The sequence below is a fragment of the Schizophyllum commune genome (assembly GCF_000143185.2).
Source record: "Schizophyllum commune H4-8 unplaced genomic scaffold SCHCOscaffold_5, whole genome shotgun sequence".
NCBI lineage: Eukaryota > Fungi > Basidiomycota > Agaricomycetes > Agaricales > Schizophyllaceae > Schizophyllum > Schizophyllum commune.
In genome coordinates this window covers 3,170,092-3,187,305 of record NW_026089542.1, presented here as the reverse complement: position 1 = coordinate 3,187,305, position 17,214 = coordinate 3,170,092, and the positions used below count along the sequence as shown (strand labels likewise).

Sequence of the window (17,214 nt, the reverse complement as noted above, 5' to 3'; positions counted from 1 at the left end):
ATGCTTGATGCCGATCACTATCGACATTGTACTTTTTGGCGGGGGATAGCCATGTGGGCACTGTAGCCCTCGGCTTTCTCCGCAGGAATCACACTTAGCACGCGTGCTCACCGTTGGACTTGCAGCCTGTCCCTCCCTCGATCCTCAATATATCTCCTATACATGTTTCCAGCATGCTGTTTTATTGTATCAAAGAATTGTCACTGGTGACCTCTATTCAGAGATCTCCACAGTCAAACTCGGATAAGTGCTACTTATTTCCTCCCGCCAGGCTGCACATGTGCGCGAGTCCATATCGCAGTGTATGAATAGATCTTTCAGCACAGGATTCCCCTGGGCTTTCATGCGCCGTTCCAGAAGCTTGTAGATATCTTCTTTGCCGACCTTTTCCGAGTGAATAGAGATGTGCAGTACTTCCAGCTGGGGCAAGTTGATGCTACTCTCATGACCACAAAGCGCGCGGAAGAAGTTACGAGACAAAGGGCTAGGAAATGCATGGTCTGGATATTGTATGCTCAGGTGCCTCAGGTGTGTCAGAGTTCCTATGCATGCAGCGAAAGCGTCTTGGTTCAGTGGGAGATTTTCGATTTTCAGAGTTCTGAGTCTCGTGCATTGCAAGATGGTGGCAAAAAGCGCACGGCCGCCAGCTTCATCGGGCGATGCGCTGTCTGCCCAATAGATCCGCAGGTAGGTCAAGTCTTCGAGGATCATTGCGTCCAAAAATCGAGCCAAGACTTGCAGAGGGTGTTCGTCGCCTGTGCCTTGAGTAGGGTTGATGTTCCGAATTTCCAGGTCGAGATGTTCGAGGCGGCAGGTTGGCTGCGAAACACTGGGTGATACGTTGAAGTCGCTCTCGCGGTGTATAACCGCTGTATAACGATGAAGTTTCGGGCTCTGTGCCAAAATCGCCAAGCAGGTCTGCAGGTTTACCAAACGAGTGTTCAGAGACAATTCATTGAGGATCGCAGAGTAAGGGACAAGCAGCGACGAGATAGTAAAGTTGTGAGGGAGTCGGACATTCTGTGGATCCTCCATCAGAGTGAGCTCGAGGTTGGACAGCGCTGAAGGCGGTAGCGAACTGTCAACGCTTAATAACGCAGCGGCCAAAGTGGCGGGGCCGCAGAACATTATATCTTGCCAACGGTTGGCGTGTGCTTTAAAAAGCGCAATGATATCCAGGCCAAGCTGTTTGCATGTCGGGTCATTGATGTTGAAGCGGATGCGTAGTCTCGTATCCTTCGAACGGTGTAGCCGCAATTGCATTAGCTTGACGTTGTTCTGGGAGTGAGGTATACCGTGATGGATGAGTGAAAGCTCGAAGGCGGACCAAAGTTGGGGTTCGTTCGCTATGAGATCTCGCCACAGACGGCAAACCAATGACAGATCCCTCACGAGGTTTTCCCTGATAACGCAGTAGGGCGAAAGACGATGTTTGAAAATCAATATCTGCAGCTCTTCAGGCAAGGCAATGATACCTCTGCGTTCCATTGTTAGGAAAGGAGATGAAGGGATGGCTCGAGGAAGAACTCAGGCTCAGGCGCACCCTTATATATGCCGCTAGCGGCTGTCCATTTTTCGTGGCGCGGACACGTCGAGAGGGCCGTTAGGCACCGCGCGCTATAGACTCAATAAGTTCTGCATCTATGCCAACGATCATGGAAGTGCCTGTGTTTCGGAGAAAGAGCTGTAATGGAAGAGAAGGGAAACGTGCAAACCATTAGACGCGAAACCTCGGAATCAACGGCATTGTCCGTTCGGAAGATTGTTGCAGGGCTTCCAGGCGTCTATGGCGTCAAACTAAAGGCTTCTCGAAGACGTTGAAATCGCAAAATATTCTGGCTTCTACGATGCGCTGATGATAGTGGTGAAGGACAACCCTTGTTGGCGGTTACATGCACCACGTTGCTTTTACCGGAAGCAAGCACGTGGTAAACCGCCTGCTTCGCAGTCGGTCGTATCTACCGGCCAGCGTGCATTATATCACACTAGTACCGCTGATGGTCCTCTCTATCATCCGCTGGGACGTCAGTGAGCTTGAACCTTCTTGATGTCGAGTACTGTGGGTCCAGCCGGTCGTCGACACGTGACTTTATGGGGGGAAGATTCTCGAAGACGCGTCCGCATTCGGTGGCCTTCGAACTTATAAAATGACCCTACGCGCTCTCCTCTCCGCATTCATCGACTCAGAACAATGGCAGACGCAAACGCACTAAAAGATCAAGGCAATAAGGCCTTCGCGGCCAAGGACTACGACCGCGCCATCGAGCTCTTCTCCCAGGGCATCGCGCTCGACCCTTCGAATCACGTCCTGTACTCTAATCGGAGCGCCGCACACGCTGGGAAGAAGGAGTGGACGCAGGCATTAGCAGACGCAGAAGAGGTGCGCCGGATATACTCCCATCGTGTTTCTTCATTCATGTATTTACGCAAGGCGTAGTGCATCAAGATCAACCCCTCGTGGTCGAAGGGGTACGCGCGCAAGGGCGCTGCACTCCACGGCGCACACCAGTACGACGAGGCGATCAAGGCATACGAAGAGGGATTGGCGAAGGAGGACAGCCCGGCACTTCGCAAGGGCTTGCAGGAAGTACGCGCGGCACAAGGTGCGTAAACAGCAGCGATCGGGAATTAAGCGCCCGTCTCATCCGTCCCCCTCAGAGGCCCACCAGCGCAACGATGACCCCACCGGCTTCGACAAGATGTTCGCGGACCCGAATCTGATTGGCAAGCTGAAGACGAACCCGAAGACGGCGAAGCTGCTCGACGATCCGGCGTTCGTGGCGAAGCTGCAGATGATGCAGACGAACCCCGGCCTCGCGTCCAGCCTGCTCGGCTCGGACCCTCGCATGATCCAGGTGCTCGGCGCACTTATGGGCGTCGACATGCAGGGCTTCTCTGGCGACAACGTTCCGGACGACATCCGCGCTCAGGCAGAGACATCACCGTCCTCTCCCCCTCCCAAGCCCCAATCACCGCCGCCCAAGCCTGCTGCCGAGCCCCCGCAGGAGGACGTCGAGATGGAGGAGGTAGATGAGGAAGAGGCGAAGGCGAAGAAGGAGGCGCTCGAAGCGAAGGCTGCGGGTGCTGCCGCTTACAAGGCGAAGGATTTCGAAACCGCTGCGACACAGTTCTCGAAAGCCTGGGACTTGTGGCCGAAGGACATCACTTTCTTGACGAACTTGGGAGGTGAGTTTTGACTGTCGCTCCGTATAATATGATAGCTTAACGCGTACTCCAGCTGTCTACTTCGAGCAGGGCGACTACGACAAGTGCATCGAGACATGTCAGAAGGCCGTTGACGAAGGCCGCGAAATCCGCGCCGACTTCAAGCTCGTCGCCAAGGCCCTTGGCCGCATCGGCAGCGCCTACCACCGCAAGGGCGACCTCGCGAACGCGATCAAGTTCTTCGAGAAGTCGCTCACCGAGCACCGCACGCCCGACATCCTCAACAAGCTGCGCGAGACGGAGAAGGCGAAGGCGGAGCTCGACAAGAAGGCGTACATTGACCCCGCGAAGAGCGAGATCGCGCGCGAGGAGGGGAATACGCTGTTCAAGGCGGGCGACTTTGCGGGCGCGGTGAAGGCGTACACGGAGAGCATTAAGCGCGACCCGGCAGATGCGCGCGGGTACAACAACCGGGCGGCGGCGTACATGAAGCTCATGGCGTTCGCGGAGGCGCTGAAGGACACGAACGATGCGATTAAGGTGGATCCGAATTTCGGTGAGTGGGCTTTGCCGGAAGTTCAATGACTGGTGACATTGATCTCTCCTACAGTCAAGGCCTACATTCGCAAGTCGAGCGTGCTCTACGCGATGCGCGACTACACGAAGGCACTTGAGGCCGTGCAGGAGGCAGAGGAGCACGACCCGGAACGCAAGCACACTGCGGAGATTCTTGCGCAGGAGCGGAAGTGCCAGCAGGCGCTCTTCTCACAGCGGCAGGGCGAGAGCTCGGAGGAGGCGCTAGAGCGGGCGATGCGGGACCCGGAGGTCGCGGTGAGTGCCTCATTTGCCTTTGTAGTAGACCGCCGTACTGACATGCACGTCTAGCAAATCATGAACGACCCGATCATGCAGCAGATCCTGCAGCAGGCGCAGACAGATCCGAGCGCTCTGCAGGACCACATGAAGAACCCGATGATCAAGCAAAAGATCATGAAGCTGATCAATGCTGGTATCATCCGGACGAGGTAGTCGGCTACGTGGAGAGCTATGCTCGACGACGTTGGTGCACGCGATGTAGATGTACGGGCCATGGGGCTGGCATTGTAATGATTTATCCATATCCAACTGTATTTTTGTGCATTGTTATTGATAGCTCTCAAGTTTCGATTGTCTTTCCGAACGAGCATACCGTCGGGTGGTTTCTGAGTTGTGGGCTACGTTTTCGGCCGTTGCCGAAGCGTGCATTGTTCCTAATTAGGTAATTCCTGCATCTTGATCACGACCTTCTCGCCAAATATTTGTATTTCGCCTGCGGGTTTCCTCGTCAGTATCGGTACTGGTGGCCCTTATGTATCAGAGCGTATCTTCATGTTTCCCAAGAAAATTGATTTGCAAACGTCCTTTTGATTTGGAGTGATACGGACGAAGTATCGTAAGTTGTCCTTGCCTGGTTCAAGGTTGTGGGTGCGCGCCACGTGGTTTTGCTTATTGCCCCCCCACGTGTTTCTCCTAAGCAATCCCTGAACTCCTCCTCAACGCCCATGTTCTCGCGCGCACACGGGCCATACCACTGTGTCCTCTGTGAGTCTCTGAGGCTTGATGTCGCTGTGGTCTATACCCAATTAATGCGTGGTCTCCGCTGGCCGGCGCTCCGTCGTGCGAGGGCCCGACACACCCATCGACTGCCTAATTTGAAGAATGGTGCTTATGTTGTTCGGCGAACAACACGCAGGTCTATTGTCTGCTTTGACCGGCATCACAGGCACAGCATACAGCACCATGCAAGAGGTCACATATAAATTTGGACGGGACGCATCGTTGTCCTTCCTCCATCTTTGGCCCCAAAGTCGCGTCGGTCCGTTGCAACTATGGAACTAGCCAACGCTGCTTCGATCTCGTCTATCAATGCTCCTGCGTCCTTTTCTTCTCTCCCCCTCGAACTCCAGGACCATGTAGCTGGGCTGCTGCCGAATCGTGACCGCCTCGCTCTCGCGCAAGTCAGCAAAGGGTGTACTCAGGTCGCTGAACGGTACATATGGCGGGACCTACACAGCGTCGCCCCTCTACTGCTCTGCCTGCCTCGAGATGCTTGGCGCGTCAAGCAAACGCCGATTGTACGTGCGCTCGAACGTACTTGATCCATCTCGTTAAAAAGCTAATGTATGTTACACAGAAAACCAGTTTTGGGAATGCCACTATCGTCCCATGCGTGGTCAGTACATAATCGACTTCCATTGTCAAAGTTAGCGTTGAGTCTGACACCTTCAAACAGTATCTGGAGCGCGAGCTCACTCGCGAGGACATCACCACGACTTTAAAGCGACGGGCCACGTACGTGCGATCCCTATCCGTGCACCCCTTGTCCGGCATTCGACCACTCGACCCTTCTGCGGGCCGTCGACAGCCACTCTACCTCCAGTGGGACACCCTCGTCGCCTTCACGAAGCTGATCAAGCACAAGAGGCTCTTCAAGTACGTGCAGTCGTTCCACGTCGGCCATTCGCACGTCTTCCACCACAGCGAACACGTCCTGGTGCCGCTCATGAACAAGAGAATCAAGACATTGTCGCTCGCCTGCCCAATCGTTGACCTCTCGTATGCCGTCCAAGCGGCGCAGGTGCAACCGACCGATCTCATCCTACGCTCCGTCGACGTCAATAGCCCGATCTGGGGCGGGAGGGACCGTCGCGGCGCGGTCGACACTGGGGTCCTGGGCGCGCTGGACCTGTGGATCGCCTCGCTCAAATCGCTCGACATGGCGGTGCCGATGACCGAGAGGGCCCTGCCTGTCATAGCCCGTGGCAAGTCCCTCCAGTCGTTGACGCTGAACTCCGTGAGCCTCCTCCGGCCCGTCGAAGGGCATGATCTGGGCTCTCTCCGGCACCTGTCAGTTACCAACCAGCCCGCGTCCTTCTCTAGGTCTCTCCTGGGCTCGCAGGTGCTCGAAGAAGTCGATCTCTCCAATGTGATGATACAGTCTGCAAACGATATCGCTCAACTGCTTGCCACACTGGCCCAGTCGCCCTGCTTGCGCCATGTCTCCATCGTCCGTCACAGCGGCTACAAGGCGGTGGCGGAGGACGGCTCACGAATTCATGGCTCGCTAAACTCGATGGACCTCGCTCCCCTCATGGCGCTCAGGGATCTGGAGACGCTCGTCATCAACGCGACGGACGATGTTCGTCTCACCGACGCAGACTACGGCGCGCTCGCGCAGGCACTCCCAGCGCTTCGCGTATGCAAGCTTCTCGCGAAGCCCGTCCCCTACTCACCTGTCCCGCCCGCCGTGGAGTGCACTCTGCGCGCGCTTGTCCCTTTCGCGGTTCACTGCCCGTCTCTGGAGGAACTGTGCATCCAGATGAATCCTGCGAGTGTACCACCCCTGCCGACCGACTTCCGTGGCCACGCCTCTCTTCGCCAGCTCCACGTTGGGCGTTCGTACGGACTCGAGGATCGGAAAGCAGTGGCTAAGTATTTGCATGCGATGTTCCCGTCTATCGAGCGGGTGCACAGCGAGCCGTTCAGTGGTGGCGCGGACCCCTGGTTCGGGGTCACCGCAGGGATTTGGGATATCATACGCCCGGGTGTTGGCGGTTTCAATATCTGGTCATAAGTCGGCTACCCCTCCGCTTGCTTCGTCCAAGGGTTGCCTCCAATTTGTTTGTAGTGCCCCTTCTATACATAAAGTAGTAATTAAATCTCACTATTCGTACCACCTATGTACATCTATATTGCTGCAGGGCTGAAGACCAGCATGCCGGGTGCGTTTCCAAGCCGTTGTGGGTCCACTCCGCTCGGGGGAATCGCGCAAAGTTCGGACCGTCAAGCGCCCCGCACTTCCCCACGTTACGTCAGGTGCAATTCTCGGCCGCTCCCCTCGCGTCCAGCTCGCGTCGAGCCTCCTCTCCACTCTTTTCCCTCCCGACCACCATCCCCTCGACGACCATGGCATCCATCTTCAGAGCGTACAAGTGAGGATTGAACTTCTCCACGTTGAGGGACGCGACGCGGGGACCATCCAGACTGACGACGCGCCCAGCTCTGCTCTTATTCGCCGGCCGTTGCTCACGCAGTGCGTGTCCGCGGCGACGCTCTTCGCGGCAGGCGATGTGGTTGCGCAGCAGTGGATAGAGGGGAAGGGGAAGGACCACGACGTGCGTGTGACTTTGCCTGGCCTGGTAGCGCTCGACTGACCTCTTCGTGCAGTTGATGAGGACAGCAAGGCTAGGATTCTACGGAGGTGCGTGAAAGGCCCAATCTCATGCGTCCGCAACGGTCTATGGGGGTCCGCCCCGGTGTGGACGCGCGTCGTGCTCGGGAACGCAACCGATTTCATCTCTCCCATTCGGCGTCGCATTCTCCCCCGATTCGCGTGTGCTGACCTCCCCGATCAGGCGTCCTCTTCGGCCCCCCAATCGCGAAGTGGTTTGACTTCCTCAACAAGATCAAGTTCTCAAATGCAACTGTCGGCGTGGTGGCGCGGGTGAGTAGGCTTTCTTCTTGTCCCCCACCCAAAATTCCTTTCCTATTTTTTCACTTTCCCTGAGAATCTATGCGCATGCACCCTCTTCCGCCCTCCGTACCAGCTTCACATTCGTCTGTCCCCTTCGTTGCTAATTCGCATCCTCACAGACGGCCATCGACCAAGGATGCATGTCACCGAGTGCGTAGCTCTTTCGCGCCCTTTTCTCCTCCATCCTACTGATGATACCACTTACTCGCTAGTTGCCATCACCTGGTTCTTCGGTTGGATGAGCGCGCTTGAAGGCAAGCCGTCCGAGGCGACGGAGAAGTTGAAGTCGGTGAGTAGGCTCGGACTCTCATGCTCAATGGATAGTCAACTGACAATTCTCTCGCAGGCTTTCGTCCCGACGCTGCTTCGTAATTGGTGAGTAGTCGACTATCTGGTGCTTGAGCGGCGCCTGCGTGTCTCCGGTCGAACTACGGAAAGACAGGTACTGACGCTACCCCTAGGGCGGTCTTCATCCCGGTTCAAATCCTCAACTTCTCTGTCGTCCCGCCACAGGGTCGCTTCGTGTTCGTCAGCGTGGTGAACTTGTTCTGGAGTGAGTATCGGCTCTGCTTTTGCTCATATGCACACTTTATCATCGTCTCTCCTTCGTACCTACAATCTTCCTTCCTTTGATCTCTGCTGCTTCCTTCTTCCCTTGCACATCCTCTACTCGTTCACCTCATCTGCGCACTGTGACCGTTGTACAAATGCTGACGCCTTGCATAGACACCTACCTCAGCGCCGTGAACGCGAAGCAGAAGGCGCTGCTTGACCAGGAGCAGGGCAAGCTCGTCGACCAGGGCACACCCGCGAGCGTCGGGGAAAAGAAGGAGTTGTGAGCGTCGTAAGGCCTTCGCAATGCCAGCGGCACAGGGCATTTCGCGCCCCTCCCATCCCTGAACCGAAGAAGACTCTCGAGATTGGCAAACATGACTCCAACTGGAGGTTGAAGCCAGGATGCGCGCGCTGACCCGAGCATCTCATACCATGACCGTGAAGATATCACATCACCCGGCAAACAAACTAGACGAACAAGCACATACTGTCCCATTTGTTAGACTTCATGTATACATATTTACTCACGTATAGAAGGCGGTACTGACGAAGACATCATTGCAAGATAATCTAGCAAATGAGAGGCGTGAGGCGAGGTAAATGATACCATGGCCAACTCGAGAATCCCAAGACGAGGTCCAGTTTGAGGAGCTCAGGACGAAGACGCCGAACGGCGCTTGGGCAGGCTTCTACTCCAATACGCCAGCTCGCGGCTAATCCACTTCCACAGAACATGGCTGTCCGACGACAAGAGCGAGCGCCCCTCGCACGGCTCGCTCTCCACGCAGCTAAGGGAGGGGAACACGGCATGCAAATAAACAGCTATTCTCTCCTCCTTCGAAACCATCGATCGCCCAACATTGAGCTTCCGCAGAGAATTGTTGCCACGAAACGGAGTCCCGTCGTAGTTTTTGGGCGAATGATGCACCCCCGACAACGCGTCGACCTGGATCGAGAGCTCCTCCAGAGACCGACAGTGCGCGGCAAACGACTCGAGTGCGTATAGAGTGCACCCTTCGCCCGGCTGGAGTACCCAGCGCGAGCCAGGACACACGCCGATGCTGCAGGTGCGCAGCGCGGGGAGGGCCCCGGCGAGCGCCTCGTAGTCCATATCGGCCAGCCGGACGTCATCTGTCGCGTTTATGACGAGCTTTTCGAGGTTCTTGAGTGAGAGCAGGGGCGCCAGATCTGCCGGGCGCAGAGAGCAGGACACCGGCGCTTGCTCTTCTAGTAGGCTGAAGAGGGACTCGGGTGCCCTCTGGCGGACGACAGATAGGCGAACGACGGATATGCGCCGCAGGGTAGGGCAGCGGCCAAGCGCGGAGAGCAATTCACTGACGTCGTCCGCGGTGTCCAGCACGACGCGCGAAAAGTTGACTTCCTCGAGGACGCGGGAGCCCAGGAGAGACATGGAGAACGCCGCTGTCTGCCTGATCGTCGACAGCGAGCGAAGAGAGTATAGCGAGTGCTGTTCGACGGGTTCTAGGTCATCGGCGGAATGCAGAGACAGCGAGCGGAGTGCCTTGCCCTGGACCACGATGGGCATGACGCTTTCAGCGTCCCGCAAGGCGAGGTCGAGCGTCGTCAGCGAGGGAATCCAGAACTCCAGTGCACCCACGATCCCACAGCACAGTCCGCCATCGCCCCTAGGCGATCCTTTCCACAGCGACCGGCTGTTGATACCCTCGATGGTGAGGCCAGACGGCCGCGCGTGCGATAGGCGCGCGGCTTCGTCGAGGCCGGGTACGGGGCAGGAAATGGACACGGTCTTGAGGCTTTCGGTCATCAGCGGCAGCAGCATGCGCTCGGGGTGGAGGAAGACGACCCGCTGCCCGACGTGGATGGTGTGTAGGCACTTGAAGAGGTTTTGACCTCGTATCGCGGTCATGAATTCGTCGAGGGTGTCGCGGTCGAGGAAGAACGGTTGATTTTCGTCGGCGCCGAGCTCGTGCATGCCGACTGACAGTGGGTGTACGGAAATGGTACGCACGTAGGTAGCACGGCGCTCGAATTTCCCTATGAAATCCTGTTCGACTGATTTGCGCTTTAGACGCTATGCGAGGGTGTGAGCTTGCATCCGGGTCCAGGCGACGCAACAGTGCACGCACCACACAAGAAATATCGACATTTCTATTGCCGGTGGCAGCAGGTTGGGACTGGAGAGAATGTTAGCAAGTTATAGCCTGTTGAAACGACTACAGGGGCATGCACATACCATTACGACGCGGTTAATGCACCAGGAATCGGGAGGCAAGCAAAGCAACAAGAGGGCGACGGTGGGCAGGTCGCGCCATATATGGCGCTCAGCAATTTCGATCCACTTGCTGCCAACCTGCGCAAGGGAGACGCGGTCATGGTTATGTAGCAGCTCTGCTACATTGTCCCAAATCTCAAGCGGGAGCGTCGCAAAAGGCGATGCCTGAGAGACTCTCGCAGATCGAGTCACCAGCGCCATAGACTTCAGAAGAGAACGAACACGACGCAGACTTGGGTGAAGTACGGAGAGAGAAAAACAAAACCTAGCTGTCTTATATGTCGTCTAGCCGGTGGCAGTGTGGTTGTGTCGCGGGCCAAGGCAAACAAAAGTATGACAAAGGCCTCCATGCCACACGTACCATCATCACCATTTACGACACTGTGCGAGTCGGACTTGATGTCTTCCGGTTGACATAGCGGAAGAAATCGCGAACCCTTGCGTTGCATGCAATGGGCGTTGAGGACAAGTTCAAGAATTGCTGAATCAGGAAAGACTTGAACGATGGCCCAAGTCACGTGGCATGAACCTACAACGAGCGAGAGTGGCACTCCGCAAAGACGAGAGTTTCTTTCTGCACAGGATTACCTGGAGTCATACAGTTTAAGAAGCAGACGAGTAATCATGACAAGACTTTGCGATGAAAACATCCAGTGAAGGTGCAAAGTAGTCACAAGTATGTTCGGGCGTCATGGCTGGCCTACACCACTACCATCCTCTTTCCAACTTTCTCCATCCTTTCTGCGTGCCCTGCAACTGCGCCTCTCAGTTCTCCCACTTGTGCGATCACGGGCGCATCGAACGACTCGGCCGCAACAAGCACCTGGTCGATCAGCGCGTATGGGAGCCAAGCGGCGGAGGCGTGTCGTGGGGGCTCCCCGCGGGTGAGGGTGTCCGAGACCTGAAAGCGAAGTCAGTAAGGCGCCAGGTGAAGGCCCGACAACACTCAATACCTTCTTCACAAGTGCGACCGCATGCCTGACCGCGTCCGGCAGTTTGTCGAACTTCAAGCTCGCCCTCACCAGATATTCATGCTGATTGTCCTCCAGCACCTGTACCAGCCACGGCGGCGGCTGCGCTCCAACCGACATAATACTCTCATACACCGCCTTGGTATACCGCCAGTCCGTTGCCCGCCCATCGTACCGCGCTAGCGCATCCCTCAGGAAGCGCCAGCCCTTCTCCGCGGGGGTGCCCGCCCAAGACGCGACGGCATCAGTGAGGAGCCAGTCGGCGTCGGAGAGCATGACGTCGACGCTACCGCGGGCGAGGCGGAGGCACTGCGTCGTGAGGCGGGAGAAGGTGTCGGTCATGTCTACTTGGAGGCTGCGCGCGGTGGTGAGGGCGGCGTCGAAGCGGTTGGAGGAGGAGAGACGGAGGACGATGGATTCTGGCGGCAGGAGGAATTCTGTGGGGTGGGTGTTAGTAAAGAAGAGACTCAGTCAGAGGAAATCAACGTTACCTTGCGTTTGGAGGATCGCAGGATCTCGGCGGATGAGATCTGCCTGGGCGTTGAGGAGGGCGTACTCATACTCGAGGTCGCTCAAGCGGATGACATCCACGCCATAGTTGGTGGCCAACTTGTCCGTTTTGAAGCGTTCCTCAGGAATGTACTTCGACGTTCGCCGCTTTTTGCGAGGCTGCGAGTCGACATCGTTTAGTGAGACGCATAAAGCCTCCGCAAGAGACGTACGTGATCAACGGTAGGGCATGCGATGAAAGGCTCTTGCTGGTCGGATAGCGAAAGCGCGTTGATTGCAACCAAGTACGCGTCCAGCTGCTCCACGACGTGGTTCGCGAAGGAAACCGGGTCGACAATGACCGCAGCGAGCTTGCGCGCGCGCTGATACATAGTCAATGCAGCTGCACATAGGTTAGTAGAAGATCACAGAATGTTCGGTTTACGGATTACCTTCTCCGTAATTCCCTCTCGACATGAACCAGGTGTACAACACCTTTGAATAGTGCGGACGCACGCGAGGGTCGACGTTCCGCGCTTTGAACGACAGCGCCTCCTCCACGTCCGCCTGGAAGGGCGACAAGTCGAGAGACACGAGCTTCGGGATGGCGCCAGACTCGCAAATGTGATATACTAAGCCCGTGACGAGTTCTTGCTTTCTAAGATCCGATGTTAGCTCGTCACTATATGCATGCTAAATGATAGACGAACGATAGCTTGTCCGGGGCAGCGATCAAGGCGGCGACCGCCTCCTCGTAGTACCCCAGCGCCGTGTTGCCCTTGATGATGGCCTCCCAGAGTATAAGCATCTCGTCCTCGTCGGTCGCAAGCGATAGCGCTTGCTGCGCGAAGCGGACCTGGTGGAAGACATAGTTCGACGCCTTGAAGAGCTGCGAACAGTGTACGGCGAAGGCATATTCAGAGGTCAAGGGTCCATCCGGTAGGAGTTTCGCCAGGCCCTCCCGTTCTGATGGGGACGAGCCGCTGTCGGGACCTAGGGGGTGTCAGAGAATTCATTAACGGGTAGACCTTTAAGCTCACCCAAGCATCCCGCCACTTTCATCAGCATGTCCGCAGCGTCGTCCGGACGGTGGCAGTCAAGATATAGCCTCGCGCGAATGTACGCCATCGCATGCGTCAATGGGAAGTACAGCGTCACCTCATGAGCCACCGACGTCGCGCCCAGCCGCCTCAGCCTGAAGCAAAGGTCGATCTCATGCGAGCTCACATCCGCTGGCGACGCCGAACGCAACAAGCCCGTCGTGTCGATGAACGCGCGCACCATATCCAACAGCTCCACATCCCCCGCCGCCCTCACCGACTCTGCCACCAGCCTGTGCAGCAGCGCAAACTCGGGCTGCGGGCGCGGGGCGCGGTATGCCGGGCCCACCGCGGGCGGCGTCGGTTTCGCGGGCTGCCGTGAGAGGAAGCGCAGCACGACGAGCCCGCGAAACACGCCGAAGAGCTCCTCAATGATGGGCTCCTCCCACGTGCTGAGCAGCTTCTGCTCCGCGCAGAAGTAGACGTAGATGAAGATCGCGAGGCAGAGCGAGTAGCGGGCTTCGATGGAGGCGGCGGTGAACGCGGCGATGAGCTCGCGCTGCCATTCGGGGAGAGGGGCGGGGATCGTGTCGTCCTCGTAGTCCTCGCCTTTGACGGTGCCGCCGACGAGGAGCTCGACGGCGGCGGCGAGGGCGTGGCTGAGGTCGCCGACTTTCAAGAGCTGGCCTTCCATCCAGGCGTTGAGTCCCTCGTCCTGGACGTCGTCGCTGATGATCTGCTCGACGTCGGCTTGGTTCTCGACCATGCCCGACAAGTGGAAGTTCTTGTCGGACTGGAGTACGCGAAGCACGTTATTCTCGATGGCGACCAGCGACGCGGGGCTCAATCGCGACTTGAGCTGCCAGAAGACAGAGAGGATGGAGTAGGTCTGCGACACGCCGCCGTGCTCGACAGCCTCGCGTACAGTGATGGCCTCGTCAGGTCTCACAGCGACGCCGGCACGCTCCCGCTCCACGACGAGGATATCGTCACCAGAGCGACCGAGGCAGCTCGGCCACCGCGCACTGCGCTCGATCTCCCGGCAGCGCGCAATGAAGCCCTCCCAGTCGCGCTTCAGCGCAACATTGTAGTTGTCGTACATCGGCAGGCCCGTTTGCGGGTCACGATTGAGTGTGACAGTGCACCCCACAACAGCCGCGATATTCTCGGCGACGTTGGCGTAGGATTCCCGCAGCTGCTGTGGCATTGGGCCGGGCAGAGAGCGGCAGTCCGCCGCATACTGCTCAATCGCCAACTTGAGCGTGAGCGACGAGAAGACGCCCGGGCTCAGCAGCGCTTCCAAAAACGTGTCCGCGACGGCCGGGCGCCCCATTAGGAGCTCGTCAAGGTATGCGGGGGTTAGCTCCCTTTGCGACGCGTACGTGAATGTGCGCCACGTCGTAGATAGATTTGGGGCCTCCTCAAAATTGATGTGCATCTGCTGCACGATAGACCGGCCGTGATCGTCCCAAAGCGCATATAGCTTGTCCCGCGCGACCGAGAAGTCCTGCAGGTGGTACCCGACGGTCTGTACGGTGCAGGGGATAGTGCCACAGAGCACGAAGCTCGTCTTGCGCATCTCGTAGACGTGGAAGCAGCCACCAGAGGTTGGCGACGCGGGCGAGGGGATGAAGACGATGACGCAGATGTTGTCTTTGTGTTCAACGGGTTTGAAGACACGGACCAGGGTCTGCGGTTCGGCGTCCAGGAGGACTTGATGGGTTTGACTTTGTGCGACGCCGGGGACGGGAGTGACTTCGCGGCTGGGGGTGGATGAGGCGTCAACCTTGATGGATGACACGCCAGCGTGGGGCTTCCACATACGGAGGGTGCGGTCGCGAGAAAGAGTCCATATAGGTAGGATATCAGAAGTTGAGTCCCATAGACCATCCTCCGACTGCCAGGCCGGCATTGTGGCAATGGAAATGATCTTGTCCCCTTCAGCGTGGCTCGAGTAGACGAGGGAGGATAGTTTCGCGCGCAACCCGGAGTCACTGGAAACAGACTCGGTCCATTGCTCTAAAGTGACCATGTTAGTGCTACTGCGAAGGCGCCTAGATCGTCACACACCATCTCCGACCGCATACATTGACATAGAGTCCAGTCTCAATAAAGAGCCATTGTCCAGCCCGACTACCACACACGAAGGATCCCTCGCGTGCGCGACACCCGAGAGCTTGCCGCTGCCATGCCCGATCGGATACTCGTTGATCGTCTTGAGTTCTCCCCACTGGAATTCGCCCGAGTGCACATCCTGATACACCGTGATTACAATCCGGTACAGTGACCCTATTGTCGTCACAGCGAGAATGTGCAGCTCGTCCACACTAGGGTAGAAGAAGGTTGGGGAAGGTAGGACCGGGCTGGGGAAGTGGAATCGGAGGGGAACAAGGTTGTGCTTGAGTGTCGCGAGCTCGATGAGTTCTCCGCCATTCAGCACGCGTAGCACGACTGGCCCCGCTACCCTCTTATCGTTTACGAGCGATAAAGACGCGTGTTCGTTCGGCAGGTCGTTATTCCTCCTGGGTTCATTGTTGATGTCCGCTGGCCGAACGGTAGGGACCTCGATGACATCCCCTTCGAGGGAGAAAAGAGAAGAGAAGGAAGCGGAAACGAGGAAGTGGTCGTCCATCGTGCGAGATGGGCCGCCGGGACGTGACGGTCGGGAACAAGGTGCAGACGCGTCGCGTGAAGGTCCAGTTGCAAAAGCGCGTCAGGTCAAAGCGTCGAGGCGCAAATGGAGCTAATTGTGACTTGCCATATTTGGTAATATCCTTGTGGACCCACAGGTCATCGGGACACAAGCCACGACTCGACTGTTTTGGCATCTCAAAGGCCACACGCAGCAAGTTCTCATCCTCAGCTTGCCACGACCCTTTGAGTGTACTAGGATGATCACGTCTCGTATTGACGCTCATGAACACTTTCGGGGGGTCGCCGTAACTGCTTAATGGCAGCAGTATTGCTCAGATATAGCTCCCCACACTGCGCTGCCTATCGTTCGATCAGAAAAGTTTGAGGTACAAGGATCGTCGCCGCCAGCTGACATGGTAAGCGTGTATACGGACAGAAGCTAACCATACAGATATGAGAACCCCGTCTCGCGACGTCGGAGCGGAGCAGGGCAAAGTCGACGGGGTTAACGCTCCGTCTGTCATCCAATTCCCTGCTATAACTAGTTCTCAGCCATGAAAAGCATCCCAAAAGCGTCCCGCGGGAATTGGGGGGACATGGGACGGACATGGAGCGACACCGGGCGTCATTTTACTGCAGGTCGGTCACGCCATGGCGGAGCTGCAACCTTGGAAACATCCGTCCGCCAGCAGTAGAAGATTCCAAGCGGACCAGCGCCTAGCAAGCGCTCTATGTCAGCCCCGCGCTCGCTCTATGTCGGCAGTCAATACGTAGGCAAGGACGGCAAGAGCGGGCCCTCGCCGCCGCAGGCGCTCAGCTGACGAGGTACGCGCTCGACCTTTGATCGGCAAATAAGGCTATCGAGGCCTTCTGCAGTCCGGTCAGTCAGCCGAGGGGGGCAGAGAAGAGAAGCCCCTAGGCTGACTGCGCGCACGCGTCCGCTAGGCGATCAGATGCCGCCCTCAACCCTCCGCGTAGGGCTGCGCGAGGATCAGGAGGCGGGGTTGTTGGATTCGAGGGTCGGAGAGTAGTGGGTGGAGGCGCTTCGGTGCGGATGAAGGTCCAGTCTGGGTGCGGATGAGGACGCGGGACGCGTTTCTTGGAACCCCAAAGGACCCGGCAAGTAAAAAGGCTGATCAAGATAGCCTAATCTAGAGGATAAAGGTCATTGAACCGTAAAACAGGATGATGACCTACGGATGAGACAAGGGCGGCATGCGAGGCAACAACGTGGGCGGCTGATACGCGCGCGCAACCTTCGCGACGATAGCCTTTGCAAGAAGAAGCTGTGCGCAGGGTTTTTGCAGCTTTCATTGGCAAGTGCCCATCTGTGCGATGAAAGGAAGGGAGGGAGAGGGTTAAGGTCTTCTGCGGTCTTTGGAGCGTCCGAAAGACGTGAGGATCAGTCCCGCACAGCCGATGGCTCTGCTGCCGAAGCCATATCGTCCACATACGTGCTTATGACTCTGATACGAGAAGTAAGGATATCATCAACGCCTTCGATGAGCGCCGCCGTGCGCGATGAGACTATAATCGCGAAGGTGGGCCGCTATCTGAATTGAGAGAAGAGAGGACCCTGCATGCTGGCCACGA

At 57.2% G+C, this 17,214-nt stretch overlaps 6 protein-coding genes across 6 annotated transcripts; 3 read left to right on the top strand and 3 right to left on the bottom strand.

Annotated features, from left to right (window-relative positions):
* Positions 1-213: 213 nt before the first annotated feature.
* SCHCODRAFT_02577410 (uncharacterized protein) lies at positions 214-1,488 on the bottom strand (the record flags this gene model as incomplete). The annotated part of the gene is made up of 1 exon (XM_003036895.2): positions 214-1,488. One exon carries the CDS (start codon positions 1,486-1,488, stop codon positions 214-216), a length of 1,275 nt encoding a protein of 424 aa, XP_003036941.1.
* Positions 1,489-2,156: 668 nt separating this feature from the next.
* Positions 2,157-4,371, top strand: SCHCODRAFT_02624517 (uncharacterized protein). The gene is made up of 6 exons (XM_050345242.1): positions 2,157-2,380; positions 2,438-2,603; positions 2,659-3,186; positions 3,239-3,721; positions 3,776-3,996; positions 4,051-4,371. The coding sequence occupies exons 1-6, from the start codon at positions 2,192-2,194 to the stop codon at positions 4,192-4,194; spliced, it is 1,731 nt and encodes a 576-aa protein (XP_050200784.1). The 5' UTR covers positions 2,157-2,191; the 3' UTR covers positions 4,195-4,371.
* A 427-nt stretch (positions 4,372-4,798) lies between these two features.
* SCHCODRAFT_02748213 (uncharacterized protein) lies at positions 4,799-6,916 on the top strand. Its single transcript, XM_003038261.3, has 3 exons — positions 4,799-5,279; positions 5,339-5,377; positions 5,438-6,916. Exons 1-3 carry the CDS (start codon positions 5,034-5,036, stop codon positions 6,776-6,778), a joined length of 1,626 nt encoding a protein of 541 aa, XP_003038307.1. The 5' UTR covers positions 4,799-5,033; the 3' UTR covers positions 6,779-6,916.
* Positions 6,917-7,028: 112 nt separating this feature from the next.
* On the top strand, positions 7,029-8,788 carry SCHCODRAFT_02624514 (uncharacterized protein). Its single transcript, XM_003038260.2, has 9 exons — positions 7,029-7,136; positions 7,205-7,319; positions 7,372-7,405; positions 7,560-7,648; positions 7,798-7,828; positions 7,891-7,967; positions 8,025-8,053; positions 8,140-8,231; positions 8,405-8,788. The coding sequence occupies exons 1-9, from the start codon at positions 7,111-7,113 to the stop codon at positions 8,515-8,517; spliced, it is 606 nt and encodes a 201-aa protein (XP_003038306.1). The 5' UTR covers positions 7,029-7,110; the 3' UTR covers positions 8,518-8,788.
* A 97-nt stretch (positions 8,789-8,885) lies between these two features.
* SCHCODRAFT_02577399 (uncharacterized protein) lies at positions 8,886-10,688 on the bottom strand (the record flags this gene model as incomplete). The annotated part of the gene is made up of 3 exons (XM_050343884.1): positions 8,886-10,286; positions 10,342-10,389; positions 10,455-10,688. The coding sequence occupies 3 exons, from the start codon at positions 10,686-10,688 to the stop codon at positions 8,886-8,888; spliced, it is 1,683 nt and encodes a 560-aa protein (XP_050200783.1).
* Positions 10,689-11,031: 343 nt separating this feature from the next.
* SCHCODRAFT_02577396 (uncharacterized protein) lies at positions 11,032-15,688 on the bottom strand. Its single transcript, XM_050343883.1, has 8 exons — positions 15,058-15,688; positions 12,988-15,006; positions 12,658-12,940; positions 12,400-12,605; positions 12,181-12,350; positions 11,950-12,127; positions 11,441-11,895; positions 11,032-11,388 (listed from the first exon to the last, which is right to left on the bottom strand). Exons 1-8 carry the CDS (start codon positions 15,617-15,619, stop codon positions 11,188-11,190), a joined length of 4,074 nt encoding a protein of 1,357 aa, XP_050200782.1. The 5' UTR covers positions 15,620-15,688; the 3' UTR covers positions 11,032-11,187.
* Positions 15,689-17,214: the final 1,526 nt, after the last annotated feature.

Excerpts from the sequence above, each read along its gene's own strand:
- SCHCODRAFT_02624517 (XM_050345242.1), top strand. The coding sequence starts at position 2,192 with ATGGCAGACGCAAACGCACTAAAAGATCAAGGCAATAAGGCCTTCGCG. Across the intron at positions 3,187-3,238 it reads TTTCTTGACGAACTTGGGAG|CTGTCTACTTCGAGCAGGGC; the intron begins GTGAGTTTTGAC and ends CGCGTACTCCAG. Across the intron at positions 3,722-3,775 it reads TAAGGTGGATCCGAATTTCG|TCAAGGCCTACATTCGCAAG; the intron begins GTGAGTGGGCTT and ends TCTCTCCTACAG.
- SCHCODRAFT_02748213 (XM_003038261.3), top strand. The coding sequence starts at position 5,034 with ATGGAACTAGCCAACGCTGCTTCGATCTCGTCTATCAATGCTCCTGCG. Across the intron at positions 5,280-5,338 it reads GCGTCAAGCAAACGCCGATT|AAAACCAGTTTTGGGAATGC; the intron begins GTACGTGCGCTC and ends TATGTTACACAG. Across the intron at positions 5,378-5,437 it reads CCACTATCGTCCCATGCGTG|TATCTGGAGCGCGAGCTCAC; the intron begins GTCAGTACATAA and ends ACCTTCAAACAG.
- SCHCODRAFT_02624514 (XM_003038260.2), top strand. The coding sequence starts at position 7,111 with ATGGCATCCATCTTCAGAGCGTACAA. Across the intron at positions 7,137-7,204 it reads TCCATCTTCAGAGCGTACAA|CTCTGCTCTTATTCGCCGGC; the intron begins GTGAGGATTGAA and ends CGACGCGCCCAG. Across the intron at positions 7,320-7,371 it reads GGAAGGGGAAGGACCACGAC|TTGATGAGGACAGCAAGGCT; the intron begins GTGCGTGTGACT and ends CTCTTCGTGCAG.
- SCHCODRAFT_02577396 (XM_050343883.1), bottom strand. The coding sequence starts at position 15,619 with ATGGACGACCACTTCCTCGTTTCCGCTTCCTTCTCTTCTCTTTTCTCC. Across the intron at positions 12,351-12,399 it reads GAGAGGGAATTACGGAGAAG|CTGCATTGACTATGTATCAG; the intron begins GTAATCCGTAAA and ends ACCTATGTGCAG. Across the intron at positions 11,389-11,440 it reads CGGTCGCACTTGTGAAGAAG|GTCTCGGACACCCTCACCCG; the intron begins GTATTGAGTGTT and ends CTTCGCTTTCAG.